The following is a 19,497-nucleotide window of genomic DNA, read 5'->3' on the forward strand; positions in this document are numbered from 1 at the left end:
TTTCTGAAGAGGGTCTAGACCCGAAACGTCAGCTTTCCTGCTCCTCTGATGCTACTTGGCCTGCTGTGTTCATCCAGCTCTACGCCTTGTTATCTTAGCACCATAGTAGCGTCTGTTTCACACTGTCAGGTATCAAACCATCCGAGCAAGATTCTTGTTTCCATGCCCAGGCATTCTCCCTCTAAAATACAGTCCTTGCAAACTAATTCTATGTGCTACAAATGGGCTTCAAGAAATTCTGAGACTCCGGGAAGAGTGTGGTATAAGTACGGTATCTAATTTTATAATCCATATGTTTTAGATATTATTTTTAGCACATTAATTTAAGTGGAAACATTTGATTGAAAAACTGACAACAACGCTGAAGACAAGTGCAATTCAAATAAACCTGGGGAGATTGCACATTTAAATAAATCTATATTTGCTTGAGATTAGTTATTTAGTAAACAAAAACACAAACAATAGGTGACCCACCATTGAACTTTTGGAGAAGTACATGGATCATCAAAATCTCAATGAATAAGGAAACTCTTGGGTGAAATAGGAATGAAAAAGACAAACCGGTTGCATGCATTAAGATCTTAACAAACTGTAGTGTTAGGTTAGCAGTTAATTTACTTTGTTTAGCATTTACAATATACCATGACGGTCGTCTTCCACTCATCTGGACTGACACAGGAGACAGGTGGTCTGTCTGGTTTCATTTCTTCCGTGTTACCTCATAACAACTGAATGGTTGCTACATCATTTCAGAGGGCAGTTTAGAGTTAGTCACATTGCAGTGGGGCTGGAGTCACATTTAGATCACAATAGATAAGCAGGGCAGGCCTCATTCCCTGAAGGTGATTAATGAACCAGATTCTTTTTCTGACAAATGACAGTGGCTTCTTGGCCATCATTACACTCTTAATTCCGGACATTTATACAATTAAAATTTTGGCGTGGCAAGATTTAAACCCAGATCTGCAGGACATTACCCAGGTTTTTAAACTAAAAGTCCAGCAATAATACCACAAGGCCATCAACTCCCCATCCCATTGGATGCAGTGCAAGGTAGCCATTCCCTGCTTTTGCTTCCAATCATCCAGCTCCCTCTCCCATTGCACCTGACTTGCCACATTTTCAGTAAGTGAGTGAGACACCCAGTGCAAAAGGGAAGATGCTGCTCAGTGCTTCAGGTCAATGACCTTTCCAGAATTTACATTGCCTTCATTCAGGAAATGTGTCACGGTGTCAATACAAAATAAAGCTGTCTTGGGTATGAAATGGTTTTCCTATCAAAATGTACATCAAATTTCATTTGTTTATGTGTTTGAAAGTCATTTGCAGAAGCAAACACACATATAAATCTTGTTACCCAAGGAAAGACAAGCTTTGGGATATTATGAACAATTGCCCAGGAAATTCTTGCTGGTGGATTGCTTCACAGTACTTACATCCAAATTGTTTCCTGCTGGGAACTACTTTCTCAATTGTCTTCATCTGACACAATGCTACACAAGATAATTATATCCATAAGTTGAATAACACTCAGCTTTCAATGGCAAGGCAGGAATTTAGTTCCCGTTTCCAGTCCAGGATAAAAAATTGCTTAGGAACCCACAAATACCAAAGGCAGTGCCCTGACTACACTTTTGGAGGAAGCGGCCAATTAAGCGCCACTTCTGGAATTTCCATCCAATTAACGACCATGGGCAGGTTCCTAAGTCTGAGGAGCCAATAATAACCATACACATCACCAGAGGCTGGTGCTATGGAAGTAAATCAGAAAGAGTGAGGGAACCTCTAGTTCTGACCATAACATGAGTGAACATAAGGGCAAGAAGGCATTGAGTTGTAAGACATGAGGGGGAGAGCTCCTCAATGTGTCGGTGATCAGCCTATGGAGCAGACTCTTCAACATGGGACAAAGTCTCTGACTTCAATGTGTATCTTGCTTGCCATTGGTAGGTTGCCACCATTTCAAAGAGAGCCTCTGGACTCAGGAGATACCCCATTTGGAAATCCCAATTCTGCTATAGCTCGACAGGTAACCATTTACATAGTCACTTGGATTCTTACATAATCATGTCACGAATTTGACCTAATAGGCTTTCCTTTTATTTTCAAATCCCCCTGTCTCCAGATCCATTTCAATGAGCATTGACTATTTAGTAGCCTGTGTGAAAATCTGCTGATGATCAACGGATGTATACATACGTATTCTGAAGATTTAGGAATCAAGACATAGGAGCAGAATTATGTGGCTCATCCAGTCTTCCCCACCATTCAATGAGATCGTGGCCGATCTGGTAATCCTCAACTCTACTTTCATGCCTTTTTCCCATATCCCTCAATTCCCTTATTGGTTAAAATTCTATCTATCTCAGCAATGAATACACTTAACAACCCAGCCTTAACAGCCTTCTACAGTAAAGAATACCACAAATTCACTATCCTCTGAAAGAAGAAATTCCTCATCTCTATTGTAACTGGGCAACCCCTTACTCTCAAAGTATGCCCTCTGGGTCCTAGACTCTCTCAGGAGGGGAAATAAACTCTTAGCTGCTGTCATGTCAAACCCCCTAAGAATTTTATTTGTTTCAATTAGGTCACATCTCATTCTTCTAAACTCCAATGAGAACAGGCCCAACCTATGCAACGTCCCTTCATAAGAAAATCCCACCATTCCCAGGATTAATGTAGTGAATACTCTTTGGACTGTCTCCCATGCCAGCATATTTTTCCTTAGATTAGAGAACTAAAATTGTTCACAGTATTCCAGGTGACTTCACGTAGCCCCTTCAAGCACAGTTTCATCAATGAGCACGTAGCTACCTCCATATACTTGCTTTCTTCCCACTTCCCTTTGGACCTTGTGGATAGCAAAAATCAAATAATCCCAGTTTTAAAACTAACTATTGCTTTAGCATCAATTGTAGTTTGCAGGAGAGATTTCTGAACTTCCTCAAAGGTCAGTTTCTAATTTCTGTATTATGTTCACTGGGCATAGGCTCTCCCAAGAAATGGAAGTAGTTTCTCTCTAGGAACCCAATCTGATCTTCTCAAACAAAATGGTGTCGTAATTTCCAGTGCAATGAACTTTACTATAATACGGCTTAAATGCCTACTTGCATTCTAAACTGTCCACACTGCCCACAAAAATTGAAATTTTAATAGTACTAACCTTTGTTAGCCTCAGAACCTTAAGAACTAATAAATCTGAAATATAGAAACTGATTTATTATAATTGCTCCATTGTCCTCTTTAATCATCCTAGCTAAGCAACTCATGCCTGGAGAGCAAGTCAATGATCTATGCTCAAGTCTTCATGTCCTCTGGAGTTGTTCTTAGCTAAATACTTTTCCGACTGGGGGTCTGGGACAACTGGTGTGCCACAAGGGTCCACTGCTTTTCATTTTTTATATAAATAATTTGGATGTGAACATAGGAGGTATGGTTATTAAGTTTGCAGATGACACCAGAACTGGAGGTGTAGTGAACAGAAAGAAGGCTACCTCAGAGTACAATGGGATCTTGATCAGATGGGCCAAGGGGTGGCAAGCTAATTTAATAGCTCAATGAATGTGGCAACACAACTAAATAAGGTGGTAAAGAAAGCATATGGCATGCTTGCACTCTCAGGTCGAGGCACTGAGGATAAAAATTGGAAAGTCATGTTTCAAGGTGTACAAAACTTTAGTTAGACCACATTTGTAATATTGTATGCAGTTCTAGTTGCTGCATTATAGGATGCAATGTGGAGGCTTTGGAGAGGGTGCGAAAGCGGTTTATCAGGATATTGTCTTGATTAGAGTATAGTTGTTACAAGAATAGATTGGACAGACTTGGATTGCTTTGCTGGAGTGTCAGAAGCTGAGGGGCAATCTGATGGAAGTATATAATATTATGAGAGGCATTAATACAGTGGATAGTTTGAGTCTTTTTCCCAGGGTGTAAATGTCAAATACTAGGGGGCACAGGTTTAAAGTGAGAGGGGAAAGGTTTATAGATGATGTGTCAGGCAGTTTTTTATTACACAGAGGATGGTAGGTGCCTGAAACGCGCTGCCAGAGGAAGTGGTAGAAGCTGATACTATGGTAACATTCAAGAGGCATTCAGGCAGACACATGAACAGGCAGAAAATTGAGAGATATGGACCATGTGGAGGCAGATGGGATTAGTTTGGAATGGCTTCACAGCCAGCACAGACATGGTGGGGCAAAGGACTTGTTCTTTGTTCTATGTTCTATACACCTACTGTCCTAACAAGAAGCATCTTGTAGAGGGAACAATTAACTCATTGTATTTCTGCAACTATTTACAGGCTACAAGAATATATTCCACACTACTACAGAGATTATTGGGAGGACCTAACCTTACATCTGACTCACATGAGACCCCATTTTACTCTCTGACCAAGCTCTCAGGATATTATCAAAGTGAATCGTGCTATTGCAATCAATCAAGTATTAACTGTTTCAGAACCCTTCAGACTCACATGCAATATGTTCCCCCAAGTTTTTTATTTTCTCTGTTAATAATTGTTGTCATGCATTTGTTTGTACGGTTGCACTTATCATTACCCATCTCCCCAAGTCTCTGACTCTGTAAATTCAGATGGTCTAGAGGTTTGATTATTCTTCCCAAATTTGTCTGTCAAGTAGAAGATTTTTGTGTTGGACAACTTTCTAACTATCTGACATTCTCTTCTGAAATGGAAGGCTCTTAATTTGACATTTCCTTTATGGAGGACATCCTCCCTTACTGTATGAGCACATATTTCTTTTTTTTAATTAACCTATTTGCTCATTCAAATTGTTCAAAAATGTTATTACACACCTCTGAGACTTAAACCTGGACCTCCCAGGCCAGGGATGGGGACACTACCACTGCACCACCTGACAGCACATGAATCTTTAGACTTCACTCACTTCTTCTCAATGCCGTTGTCCATGTAGTTAATGGATCTTTGTTCTCAATTTGCCTGTAGATTAGTACTGCAGTAGCTATACCTCTATTACAAATTGTTGATTGTTTTAGATTTTCATATTTTGTCTCAGCACTTGAATTATTGGAGAAACCAATTTCTCCAATTCTGTTACCTGAAGATTCCTTCTTGCATGATAAGATATTAATAATGTGTGATGAGGATGATTTTGTTGGAAGGTAAGGAGGCCAGATAGTATATTTGAACGTGTCCCTTCCTAGTCATTTCAGCATTTAAATACATAAGACAAAATAATTGCAGATGCTCGAATCCAAGGCAGACAAATAGGAGGCTGGAAGAACACAGCAGGCAAAGCAGCATCTGGAGGAAACGAGCAGTCAACATTTCAGGTATAACTCTTCTTCAGGACTTTTAGTATCTGCTGTCTTTGTATCTGCTGCATTGGTATATCACGTGTGTTTTTTGTAGTTCAGTACCTTTCAGAATAGAATGAATTCCAAACGTCTCCAATGTCAAGTTTAATCTTCACATTTTAGGATTAAATCAGTTTTATTTTAAGACTGCTGCTTCACACACCATCAGAATGGATTTCTTTAGAATTATAAAACAAAAACCAAAAGAACTGCTGTTGCTGGAAATTAGAAACAAAACAGAAATTGCTGGAAAAACTCAGCAGGTCTGGCAACATCTGTGAAGAGAAATCAGAGTTAACATTTCAAGTACAGTGACCCTTCTTCAGAACTGATGGTAGCTAGGAAAAAGTTGTTTTTTATGCAGAAGACAGGGTGGCGGAGGGAGGGACGGAAGGAATAAATGATAGGTGGAGATAGAGCCCAAAGATAGAGCAAAACAGTTAGACAGACAAAGGAATGGACAACGGTCAATCTAGGAGAATTAATAGCTGTTAATGGGGATAATAAGTGGCTAACAATAGTTTGTATGTGGAGCTGGACGAACACAGCAGGCCAGGTAGCATTAGAAGAGAAGGAAAGTTGACGTTTCGGGTCAGGACCCTTCTTCAGAACCCGACCTGACAGAAATTGCTGGAAAAGCTCAATAGGCCTGGCAGCATCTGGGAAGAGAACTCAAAGTTAACATTTCGGGTCTGGTGACCCTTCTTCAGAACAGTTACGTTTTCAAACTGAGGTTCTGAGGAAAGGTCACCGGACCTGAAATGTTAACTCTGATTTCTCTTTACAGATGCTGCCAGACTTGCTTAACCTATCCAGCAATTTCTGCTTTTATTGCACGTGTTTACAAGGCCTGGTATGTGGAGACGGGTGTAAGGATATGGGAGAAGGTGCCTCAAGCCCTGAAATTGTTGAACTCCATATTGAGTCCAGAAGGCTATAGAGTTCCCAAGTTCTTCCAGCTTGAGCTGAGTTTTGCTGGAGCACTGCAGCAAGCCTGAGAGAGAAATGTTGGCCAGAGGACAAGGTCATGCATTGAAATGGCAGGCAAATGGAGGCTCAAGGTCATTTTTGCAGACAGAACATCGGTGTTCTGTGAAGTGGTCACCCAGTCTATGCTTCGTTTCCCCAATATAGAGGACACCACATTTTGAGCAGGGAATACAGTCAACTAGATTGACTGACGTGCAGGTAAAATGCTGCTTCACCTGGAAGGTGTGTTTGGGCCCTTGGATGCTGAGGAGAGCAGAAGTAAATGGATAGGTGTTACTCCTTCTGCAGTTGCAAGGGAAGATTCCATGGGGCTGTGTGTGTGGTTGGGGGTGGTTTTGGGAGTGAAGGAGGAGTGGAGGGAACGGTCCTTGTGGAAGACTGACAAGGGAAGGAAGTGGAATATGTGTCTGGTGGTGGCATCTTGCTGGAGGTGGCGGCAATGGTGGCTAATGATCTTCTGGATGCGGATGCTGGTGGGATGGCAGATAAGAACAAGGGGGACCCTAAAGCTGTTGTGGGAGTGAAGAGGTGGGGTGATGGCTGAAATGCCAGAGATGGATCAGACCTGGCTGAGGGCCCTGTTAACTATAGCGCTGGGGAATCCATGGTTGAGGAAGAAGGCAGACATTTTGGAGGCCCACCTCGTTAAAGTTGGCCTCATCAGAACAGATGCAATGGAGACGGAGGGACTGGGACTAATTGCTTTGACTCATGCAACCTTGGCACCTATTCGATCACCTGATGACCATTATGAAATGAAGCCTGTACCTCTGCCATGGAGCTGCAGATTTCTTCTATTCCAATGAATCTCTCATGAAATCTTAAATGTTCCCTGTGTCTTTCTCTGATGTACCCTTCAGCGTTAAGTGTTGCCATAAGCTTTTTGGGGGTTCGTAGTCATCAATCAGCAGTATCTGTTTTCCTTGAAATCCTCTGACTTACCAGCGCAATTGCCTCCTTGACAGTAATGCTGCTAAATTAGATCTCCAGATTGCATACTAATCACCATGCAGTGTATGCTGTCATCTGTAAATTTTAAGTGTTTGTGGTGGGTGTGTGTATGTGTGGCTACCTTCTGGTTTAACAAGAAGTGTTTTCTAGCATAAACATGATTTGGTTAACTGTACCTCTGTAACTATTTGCAGATTATAAAAACAGATTCTACTTCACTATAGAGACTGTTGGGAGGACCTAGTCTTTACTTTGCTTCCCGTAAGACCCCATTTTACTCTGTCACTAAGTGTTCATGACATCATCACAGTAAGTATTACTAATTTAACCAAGTATTGACTTATATCTAATAGGAGATGGATAATTTTCATGCATACTTACACCTCAATAGCCATATTTACAAACAAATACAAGTAACCCTGTAAACTGCAAAGCATCAGCATACAATTCCTTTCTTGACTATGACAAAAAAATGCATCAAGCAGATGTTCACCTGCACATCTGCCAATGTGGTATACTGCATCCGCTGTACCCGGTGTGGCTTCCTCTACATCGGGGAAACCAAGTGGAGACTCGGGGACCGCTTTGCAGAACACCTACGCTCGGTTCGCAATAAACAACTGCACCTCCCAGTCGCGAACCATTTCAACTCCCCCTCCCATTCCACAGACGACATGTCCATCCTGGGCCTCCTGCAGTGCCACAATGATGCCACCCGAAGGTTGCAGGAATAGCAACTCATATTCCGCTTGGGAACCCTGCAGCCCAATGGTATCAATGTGGATTTCACAAGTTTCAAAATCTCCCCTCCCCCTACCGCATCCCAAAACCAGTCCAGCTCGTCCCTGCCTCCCTAACCTGTTCTTCCTCCCACCTATCTCCTCCTCCCACCTCAAGCCGCACCTCCATCTCCTACCGACCAACCTCATCCCGCCCCCTTGACCTGTCCGTCCTCCCTGGACTGACCTATCCCCTTCCTAACTCCCTACCTACACTCACCTTTACTGGCTCCATCCCCGCCTCTTCGACCTGTTTGTTTCCTCTCCACCTATCCTCTCCTCTATCCCTCTTCTATCCGCCTCCCACTCTCTCCCCATTTATTTCAAAACGCCTTTCCCCTCCCCCTTTTCTGATGAAGGGTCTAGGCCCGAAACGTCAGTCTCTCTGCTCCTGTGATGCTGCTTGGCCTGCTGTGTTCATCCAGCCCTGCACCTTGTTGTCTCGGATTCTCCAGCATCTGCAGTTCCTACTATCTCTGGAAAATTGTCCTTCCTTGTTGTGGAATTACAGGCTTTAGCACTGTTCACTAGCTTTAAAGATCATTTGAAAAATCACACTGATTTAGTTCCTTGTTAGCAACCCAAGAAAGAAGTAGCCTTTTTTATTAACCTATTATCTTTGCCAAAAGAACAATTTTCATTTTGTTCCTTTGGCAGAACACTGTTAACAGCTATTGAACAGCTCATGAAATGGTTGGCCTCATGAAATGAACACAAAACACCTCAGATAGTAACTAATTACACATTTTGTCCAAATTCCACGGGCCATGTTTCTTGTTATTCAAGAAGCCATACAATCTCATGAATAATTCAACCTGCAACACTTTCTTACAAACATTCATTGAATAAGAATCAGATTCACAGAGAGCTGTTGAAACAACACATACCCTCAGACTGCAAGAAAAGAATCTGAAAAATATGAAATTCCAACATAAATTGCTTTGATTACTAGTCCTAGTTGCAAAATTGGTTAAATAACATAGGGACTTTGTTCTTCCTGTGTATTAATGTTTAAAGTTAAATCAATTAGTAAATACCAGCAAGCTCACTTAAAAGCAGTAGACTTCTCTTCTTCCACCACACTTACAGGCTTTCTCCCATATCCAAAACCTTCAACATCAAAGCCTGAAGTTTCCTACCGGTCCATATTAACACAATTTTCTATTTCTTTTTTATTATTGATGAAAACAGAAGAGAATCCAGAGTGAGAAGGAACGACTTGCCCTTTCAAGCCTGTTCTACCCAATATCTGGTGTCTTTAAGACTCAGACTTAAATACATCTGACTTCATGAGTCCTTAATGCCAGTGTAAGACAAAGTGTTAGCTTTAAAAATTTATGATACTGGATGCCCTGCCAGGCCTTCACAATGGTGGATCAGAACAGTCATGTGTTCTTGTTTCAAATGCACATTTGTGATACGCTAACATTCCAGTCCAATAGTCCAATTTTTTAAAAGGTGTTCATAATATGTCATTTTCTGATTACTAAAATTTCAGTTCTTAAGTTTTAATCATGATACTTTGCACCTTTCATTGCCGAATAAACAAATATGCATACTTGTTTAGCAACAATTTTAACCTTGAAATAAGTACTGACATATTTGCATCACAATTTGTCAATATTTTTCCTTCCTGCTCATAACTGTGGAGACCTAACGTTAACTAATAAATAATGAATAGACACAAATTTTGATCTACATCCTTCAAAATCAATGAAGAATAACAACTAATATTTAATCCTAAAAACTGATTCTCATATCTTTTCCACTCAGGAAGTAGATGTTTTTTTTTATCTGAATAAGCAGTGAATTGAAGAAGAAAAATGATTTGTGAAAGTTCAAGATATTCTGCCTCACCCTTTTGTTCCTTTTGAGGCTTTTTCAATGATCATTCCTCAAAAACAATATTGTTTTTCTAGTTTAATTTCCACTTGCGCAACACAGACATGTTGAAAAGCATATCTGAGCATTTGGAGTTCATAATACTCTATAACTGGCAGACAAAAAGAGGTGGGAACTTAGATTGTTTATGGTCACCACAGGTTCACTGACTCTTCATGGTACACATCAGGTTACATTTCACATGTTTACCCATACAAACAAAAAAAAGGCCTATTTCAAGGTAAGTTTTGTATCCCTGTGACAGTCTTTTCAGAGGAATATTTATGGCAGACAAGAAGGTAGTAATTCAGACCGTTAATGTCACCACACATTCACTTTGACACTTTCACAGTTATAAGAAAGAAAACTGGCTGAACGTCTTCCCTCTAAATTCCAAGACAGTAGATCTGCTCTGATAAAGAGTCACTGGACCTGAAACCTTCCCTCTGCTTTTTCTCCACAGATGCTGCCAGACCTGCTGAGCTTCTGCAGCAATTTCAGTTATTGTTCCTGATTTACAGCATCTGCAGTTCTCTGTTTTTTGTTTAGTGTTAACTCACTGTAGCATGTCTTTAAGGTATGCCTGCCTTGAAGAAGTTTTACTCCTCTCTCTGACAGGATTCCTGTTCTCATCTTTCTTCTTGTTTGACATCATTACTTTCATTGTCATTCCTAGTGTTTGATAAGATATTTGTTAAAACTCGCGTCCATAGCCACGCCACATTCCTCGGTGACTGCCTCTGGCTTAGACTTATCGCACATGGATGCCGACTAAAGCTTCATCTTTAGTGTTTAGAATCCACCCAGGATCATAGGGTCTCTCTATGATGTAAACATTCCTCAGGCAGCTGTCCTCGCCACATCCTCAGATCCACACTCAGTGCCATGTGCTGTCATACGCACACTCTTGACGTCTCTCTCGAACAATACAGCCTAAGTGTTCTGAAGAAGGGTCACTGGACCCGAAATGGAAACTCTGCTTTCTCTTCACTAATGCCGCCATACCTGCTGAGTTTCTCCAGCAATTTCTGTTTTTGTTTGTGGTAAGTTGAAGTTTATTCCCAACAGAAGAATGACTTATACACTCCATCTAATGTCCAATGAAATCTCCAAGAGTAATGGCAGTATGTAATTTATTATACAGACCTACTTTAATGGTGCTCTTATCATTGGAGGCAACATTTGAACAAAGGCTATCAATAGTTTCCAAGCTTAACAACAAGGATGATTGCCAGAATTAGACATTGCATTTCTTATGTGATAATCTATGTGATTTATACATCATCAGCAACAGCTCTTTAGATTTGTAAGAGAAATCCAAACTTTCATAATGTTTGAAACATATGAAATAAAGAATAATAACACATATACATTTTAATGTACAAAAGTTCAACCAAGACAACAATAAAGTGATTTATTTGATTTCATTTTCAGTGCTGATTTGACATCTAAAACAGTCCATGACTATGAAAGTAAATCCTCTACTTAGCCTGTCAAAGGGAGACCCATTTCAACAAGTACATTTGGTTTTACCTTAGTGCTGTTGAGCCTGCATTTGTGTGTTCCTCCAAACCATCCTTCAGTTGAACATTGGTCAATGTCCACGTTTTGTAAATTTATGTCAACTCTGACAACACCCCTAGAAGAAAAATAAAACTATTAATCATCATAAATAGGTGGGAAGGGTTGTAATCACCCTGTAACTGACCAATCAATTTAAATACAAATAGTGACTTGAGTCAGAACACGAGTGAGAATTAATTTCAATATTTGAATCACAGCACCTCCTTCATTGGATTTCTAAGTTTAATCTGATATTTGAAGCTCATTATCTGTGTTACTGAAGTCATTAATATGATAATTCATCAAGATCTTCCTGCATTTATATAACTACAATACCAGATTGCTGCAGTGCATGAAATGAAAGAAGTGGGATCAGACTTACAAATTCCTCAAACAACAGGGCCCACAAAAACAGAAAATGAAGATGGTTTTGAGCTACTTTAAGGACCGCAGCTTAGGTTGCTGCTCAACATGGCCACAAGTTGATGTACCGTGTGTGGCATATATTCCAAATATTTGTATATTACAATTAAATTTGGAGGTTCCATTCATACTGTTGGACCCTGGGTTTCATGTTCAAACTCATCCTCTGCCTGAAAAGGTGGGGAACTCCAGCTGTTTATCCAAGGGTTCGTAACAAGATGTCGACAATAAGCCACCAGCAGCCAGCATAAATGAGCTGATAACATTAGCCAATGACAACTTCTTGTTGCTACCACAAATGTGTTCCAGGCAATTGGCACCCAGCCACTGACGTAGAACGAACAGGATAGAAATTGTAGGACCCTCCTGTGCATTTCAAGATGGGTAGGTCACCTTCTCACCCTTTCCTCCAAGAAGTGGTAGGTGATGTGAGTTGCTTAGTGCTAATTTCAATGCCAAGTTTGGCTCTATTGTGTTTAGTAGGAAAGGGTCAGAGAATAAAATAGCAACTTGATTTCCGTTATGAGTAAAATCTTCTTAACACGCTTGTAATTTATTAGTAATGGATTATGAGGGTTTTCCAATCACAAAAAGAGATTATTTGTTCCAACATGACTCTGTCTCCTCGATAATTAAATTTTGTGTCTGCATGGTTTTTGGTCATTCATTGCAACTACAATCTGCATCTTTTTTATTTCTGTCAGCGGCAGTTAGACCCTGCATTTGAAAGTTATTCGTCTACATCATTAAGATATAAATAGATAGCATTCAAGAAGAAGCTAATGAAGTAAAAGACATCATATAATTCGAGAACATTTCAGGTATGGAGAGATATGCTGATTGGAGTCCATTGTATTCCAGATGGTTTACTGCCTCATACCTAAACTCAATAGTCTGTTGCCACCACCAGAAGTACCAACAGGTAATTCTAAACCTGTTATGCTTCAATAACCAATCAGGCCTGATTATCTATAACATTCAACTTTATAATGCATAAGTTTGTTAAATCGTAACAAATTCATGCTGACACCAAAATGTCGAATAATTGTATCAGAGATAGTAGGAACTGCAGATGCTGGAGAATCCGAGACAACAAGGTGCAGAGCTGGATGAACACAGCAGGCCAAGCAGCATCATAGGAGCAGGAAGGCTGACGTTTCGGGCTTAGACCCTTCGTCAGAAATGGGGGAGGGGAAGGGGGTTCTGAAATAAATAGGGAGAGAGGGGGAGGCGGATAGAAGATGGATAGAGGAGAAGATAGGTGGAGAGGAAACAGACAGGTCGAAGAGGCGGGGATGGAGCCAGTAAAGGTGAGTGTAGGTGGAGAGTTAGGGAGGGGATAGGTCAGTCCAGGGAGGACGGACAGGTCAAGGGGGCGGGATGAGGTTAGTAGGTAGGAGATGGAGGTGCGGCTTGAGGTGGGAGGAGGGGATAGGTGGGAGGAAGAACAGGTTAGGGAGGCGGGGACAAGCTGGGCTGGTTTTGGGATGCAGTAGGGGGAGGGGAGATTTTGAAGCTTGTGAAATCCACTTTGATACCATTGGGCTGCAGGGTTCCCAAGCGGAATATGAGTTGCTGTTCCTGCAACCTTCGGGTGGCATCGTTGTGGCACTGCAGGAGGCCCAGGATGGACATGTCATCTGAGGAATGGGAGGGGGAGTTGAAATGGTTCGCGACTGGGAGGTGCAGTTGTTTATTGCGAATCCAGCGTAGTTGTTCTGCAAAGCGGTCCCTGAGCCTCCGCTTGGTTTCCCCGATGTAGAGGAGGCCACAACGGGTACAGCGGATACAGTATACCACATTGGCAGATGTGCAGGTGAACATCTGCTTGATGTAGAAAGTCTTCTTGGGGCCTGGGATGGGGGTGAGGGAGGAGGTATGGGGGCAGGTGTAGCACTTCCTGCAGTTGCAGGGAAAAGTGCCGGGTGTGGTGGGGCTGGAGGGGAGTGTGGAGCGGACCTACATCGGGGAAACCAAGCGGAGGCTCAGGGACCGCTTTGCAGAACACCTAGGCTGGATTTGCAATAAACAACTGCACCTCCCAGTCATGAACCATTTCAACTCCCCCTCCCATTCCTCAGATGACATGTCCATCCTGGGCCTCCTGCAGCGCCACAACGATGCCACCCGAAGGTTGCAGGAACAGCAACTCATATTCCGCTTGGGATCCCTGCAGCCCAATGGTATCAATGTGGATTTCACAAGCTTCAAAATCTCCCCTCCCCCTACTGCATCCCAAAACCAGCCCAGCTCGTCCCTGCCTCCCTAACCTGTTCTTTCTCCCACCTATCCCCTCCTCCCACCTCAAGCCGCACCCCCATCTTCTACCTACTAACCTCATCCCGCACCCTTGACCTGTCCGTCCTCCCTGGACTGACCTATCCCCTCCCTAACTCTCCACCTACACTCACCTTTACTGGCTCCATCCCCGCCTCTTCGACCTGTCTGTTTCCTCTCCACCTATCTTCTTCTCTATCCATCTTCTATCCGCCTCCCCCTCTCTCCCTATTTATTTCAGAACCCCCTTCCCCTCCCCCATTTCTGACGAAGGGTCTAAGCCCGAAACGTCAGCCTTTCTGCTCCTATGATGCTGCTTGGCCTGCTGTGTTCATCCAGCTCTGCACCTTGTTGTGTCGAATAATTGTCATTAGTTATCTGAAATTCTGACTGTGAGTGGAGAAAATCTTATTGTAATAAACCAGAAAAATAAGTTGGTGATCTGGGCCCCCAAGTCACAGATCCAATAAACCTTCAAGTCCTGTATCATAAAATTGATGCACTGTCCAGTCCTGCTTTGCAAAGTATGTACAAATGGAAGCACTGCACCACGCCAATAAAAAAGAACAGTCAAAAGAATTTACAACTGTGTTTATAAATGAGAACAATAATATATAGATCACAGCAGACTTATTCGTCTAATCCTATTGCAATGTTAAAATGACAGCCAGGGTTGATGTTTTCATGTACCATGGAGTATGTGCTCATGTTCAATGTCACTATAAACTCCTTCACCTGATATAAGTTCTAAAATATATCCATGAAGCTATATTGATTTTAAAAATATAAAACAATGTCACAAATATACAATTATCATATATTAGCAATGAGAAGTGATACAACAAAGACTAATGTAATCTCCAGATTCTGAAAAGAATGATGAACTGTTCTTACTTTACTGTTATGATATGTAGCAATAACAGCTACTAGTCTAACTTCCAACCTCACAATTCACTGCAACCTATTTTACTCTTTATATAGATTTCCCGTGTCTATGCCAGAAGAAGTCACAAATACAAACAGATCTTCTTCATGATGTTTTTGATTTCACATGCCTGGAAATACTTTTACAGTTCGCTGTGCTAAAGATATATCAGTGTCAACTGTATTGTGTTGTACACTATTGTAGTTAAACAGACATGTCTTCAGAAGGAAACCTTACCAATAACAGAAAGTGACTCCATTTAAAGCCACAACGTGGGAAATATTTTGAGAAAGTTTTCCTTTCCATATTCATAACAAGCAAAGGTTCATGAGGAGAAGGACATACTGAATCCTCCTCAAGCAGTCCATCATCATAACTAAATTGGCACTGAAGGTCATAAGAGATCATAATCGCATAATACTTCCTCTGAACCACACTCTTCTGTTCAGATCGTCTCAAAAACAGTTCCCTATCTCTGTTCTGAAAAAAAGGTCATTGGATTTGAAATGTTAACTCTGATTTCTCTCTACAGATGCCGCCAGACCTACTGAGTTTCTCCAGCAATTTCTGTTTTCATTCCCTGTCTCAGCTCTTGTTTTCCATGTATGTACCTGATCTTTTGCAATGTTTTGGTGACTTTTTTGGTTACTTCAGCATTGTCACATTTTTTAACAGCTTAGTATTAGTCATATTATAAAAATTAGAAAAGAATCATGGCATGGTAACATGGCAACATTCCTACTTTATACTGACAGGCAGATGGGTACATCAACAAAAACGATGTTCTTGATACTGTTCTAATCCCACAATGTTGTAATTATTACATGAAAGGGTAACAAAAATACCTTTTACAAATTCTTGATTATTGTTGTACTGAATCAATTACAAAGGTCTCATATATAGTCCTACTGTTTCAAGCAGGCATGTTAGTATTAACATGGTTCACCCAGTACAAGAAGCAGACAGTAAAATGAGTTGTGCTCTGCAAATATTATTTTGGCATTCAAAATGCCCTCCAAATCACCAGTTCAAAAAGTAAATCGATATATATATATTAGTTCATAAACTGTATTTAAAATATATCTGTTCAGAAAGAAGGCAGTTTAGTTTTATTTTGCACAGGAAGGAATAAAACACATTTCAAAATCTCTGTAAATTCAGCTGTCATTTTATTGAATGTCAAGCCTTCAAAGCATTTATTAAACTATTATTCACTGAATCATACTAAGCCTATCCTAAACTACTTCAGGATAATAATTCCATATTCCTGTCAAAGAGTTTATCCATTCAGTGGTAAACAGTGTCATTCAATCCTTGCTAGAAAACAATAATTAGTCACTAAGCAAACCCTTTTTGATGAAAATCTCATTTTATCAAAGTATGATTTATTAGATTCCAATTCCGCAATCTCAATGGATTGGGACATCGGGAGAGTCTAGGACCAGCATTCCTTTTCATTTTCTTCGTGGCTGCGTGGGCCCCTGAGGCTTGTGTGCAGCAGCAACTTGCAGAAACGAAGTCAATGCCGTGATTGTCATGCTGCCACTGCTCGTCATGCACAGAACTGGAGTGGCTGCACATGCATAAGGTCATACAGCCTATAGGCAACATTGTCTAGGACCAGAGGGCATAAACTTAGAGCAAGGGGTCACCCTATTAGAACAGAAATGAACAGAAATTTCCTCGCCTAGAAGGGTAATGAATCCATGGTGTTCTTTAACACAGCAGACTACAGAGATAGTAGTAGTAGAATTGCGAGTTCAGGTTTTCAGACTACAGAGATTGGGTTGTTAAATATTCAAGGCTGAGATCAACAGCTTCTTAATCAGTAACAAAATCAAGGGTTATGGGGAAAAGCCAGGAAAATAAAGTTGAGGATTATCAAATCAGCTATGATCTCACTGAAAGTCGAGCAAACTCGAGAAGGCTTTACTTCTATGTCTTATGGTCTCATAGTCAATTGTGCAGTGTACTCAGCTGGTCTGACATTGTCCCGCACAGTTCAATATTAAATTGTACTGTAATTTGCAATAGTATAGGGTGAAAACAATATGATAAGGGATTGGGACATCTGAGATCCTACTGAACAATGACACTAAATGTCTATTTCAATGGTGATGGCCTAGTGGTATTATTGCTGACTGTTAATACAGAGACCCAGATAATGTCCCGGGGACCCGGGTTCAAAATCCATCACAGCAGATAGTGGAATTTGAATTCAATAAAAAAAATCTGGAATTAAGAATCTAATGATGACCACGAATCCATTGCCGATTGTCAGAAAAACCCATCCGGTTCACTAATGTCCATTAGGGAAGGAAACTGCCATCCTTACCTGGTCTGGCTTACATGTGACTCCAGACCCACAGCAATGTGGTTGACTCTGAACTGCCCTCTGGGCAATTAGGGATGAGCAATAAATGCTGCCGAGCCAGTGACGCCCTCATCCCGTTAATGAATAAAAAAAACAATGAGATTTAGGGATTATAAAAGAAATAGAAGTGTTGGAGAAGGCTAAAAATACAGTTGAATCAGGTAATGATGGACAGGAAGTGGTGGAAAAGAATGGTAAGACTGAATTAAAATTATATTCAAATTACCAACCAATACATCATAACTACACTACACCCATTGAAGTACATATTGATGTAATTACGTAAGTACTTAATTTAGGACCAGAACCATGTAATGAATTGGGCCACATCTGCACCTTCTAAGGTTGAACTTAGTCAAGCCTACATCACAGAACACAAATTTGCAGAGATGGTGCACTGAGAATGTTAGTCGCATTCCAACACATAAGGAAAGGAGAGGGATATTTCACTTGCTTACTCCAGAATGCATGGAATATTCTGGTCATGTATTGTAATACAGGAATAAGTGATAAACCAAGAAATTACAGGCCAGTCAGTCTAAACTCAGCTGGGGAAACTATTGGAAAAATTCTGAGGGACAGAATTAATCTGTGCTTGGGACAGGCAGAAATTAACCAAGAACAGTAAGCAAGTTTTCATAAAGGGGAGTTCAGGTCTGACCAACTTGATTGAATTTTCAAAGCAATGACCATATGAATAAATGAGGGCAATACACTCACCATAGTTTACGTGGACTTCAGCAATACTTTTGATAAAGTTCTGCATAGGATACTGATAGCGAAGGTAAGAGCCAAGGGGATCCAAGGAAATTTGACTAATTAGACCCAGAATTGGCTGAACGGCATGAAGCAGGGGATGATATTTGAAGGGTGTTTTTGTGATTTGAAGTCTGTGTCCAGTGGGATTCCATAAGGATCAGTGTTGGGGCCCTTGTTGTTTGTAGCATATATAAACATTTTTAGGAATATAGAAGGGTTGATCATTAAGTTCATGGATAACGTGAAAACTGGTGTGGAGGTGAATAGTGAGGAGGATAACTTTAGATTACAGGCTACTGGGACACTTGCCTTTATTAGCCAAGGCATAGAGTTTAACAGCAGGAAGGTAATACTTAAACTGTATAAAATGTTGGTTAGGGCCAGAACTATTGTATGCAGTTCTGGAATCCACATTATAGGAGAGATGTGACAGCACTGGAGAGGATGCAGAGGAGACTTACCAAGATGTTGCCTGGGCTGGGGAGTTCCAGTTATGAAGAGCGATTGGACAGACTGGAATTATTTTCGTTGGAACAAAGGAGGCTGAGAGGGGACATGATTGAGATGTATAAAATTATGAGGGGCACAGATAGGGTATACAGGAAGGAACTATTCCCCATGGTGGATGGGTCAATGACCAAGGGCATAGATTTATGGTAAGGGACAGGAGGTTTACAGAAGATGTGAGGAATTTGTTATTTCACTCAGAGGCTGGTGAGAATCTGGAACTCACTGCCGATAAGGGTGGCAGAGATGGAAACCCTCATAACATTTAAAAAGTATTTAGATGTACACTAGCAATGCCAAGGCATACAAAGCTATGGTCCAAGTCCTGGAAAATGGGATTAGAATTGTTAGGTGGCTGTTTTTGACCATTGTAGATTCAATGGGCTGAAGGGACTTCTTCTGTGCTGTAGGCTTCTAGGATAGGAAGAAAAGCATAAAATTGACAGTCAGCAGGATAACTAGGACCTCACAGAAGAAAGCAGTTACAAATCCAATAATGGTGTGTCATTGAGCAAGAGTTCAGTATAATCAAGATTGGTCTCAGTGCCTGGGCAGTGCCCGTCTGTACACATTAGCAGAATCCCCAGAGTAATTATCAAGCGATAGTAGGAACTGCAGATGCTGGAGAATCCGAGACAACAAGGTGCAGAGCTGGATGAACACAGCAGGCCAAGCAGCATCATAGGAGCAGAAAGGCTGACGCTTCGGGCCTAGACCCTTCATCA

The 19,497-nt window shown here is 41.1% G+C and overlaps 1 protein-coding gene across 1 annotated transcript in view; it reads right to left on the reverse strand.

Annotated features, from left to right (window-relative positions):
* The window catches only part of gpr158a (G protein-coupled receptor 158a), a 529,808-nt gene that overhangs the window by 433,767 nt on the left and 76,544 nt on the right, over window positions 1-19,497 (reverse strand). The window contains exon 2 of the mRNA XM_048614342.1: window positions 11,478-11,583. Coding sequence (XP_048470299.1) covers window positions 11,478-11,583 — 106 coding nt within the window. The remainder of the gene's footprint in view (window positions 1-11,477; window positions 11,584-19,497) is intronic.

Source organism: Rhincodon typus, chromosome 2, assembly GCF_021869965.1.
Source record: "Rhincodon typus isolate 14 chromosome 2, sRhiTyp1.1, whole genome shotgun sequence".
In the NCBI taxonomy this organism is placed as follows: domain Eukaryota; kingdom Metazoa; phylum Chordata; class Chondrichthyes; order Orectolobiformes; family Rhincodontidae; genus Rhincodon; species Rhincodon typus.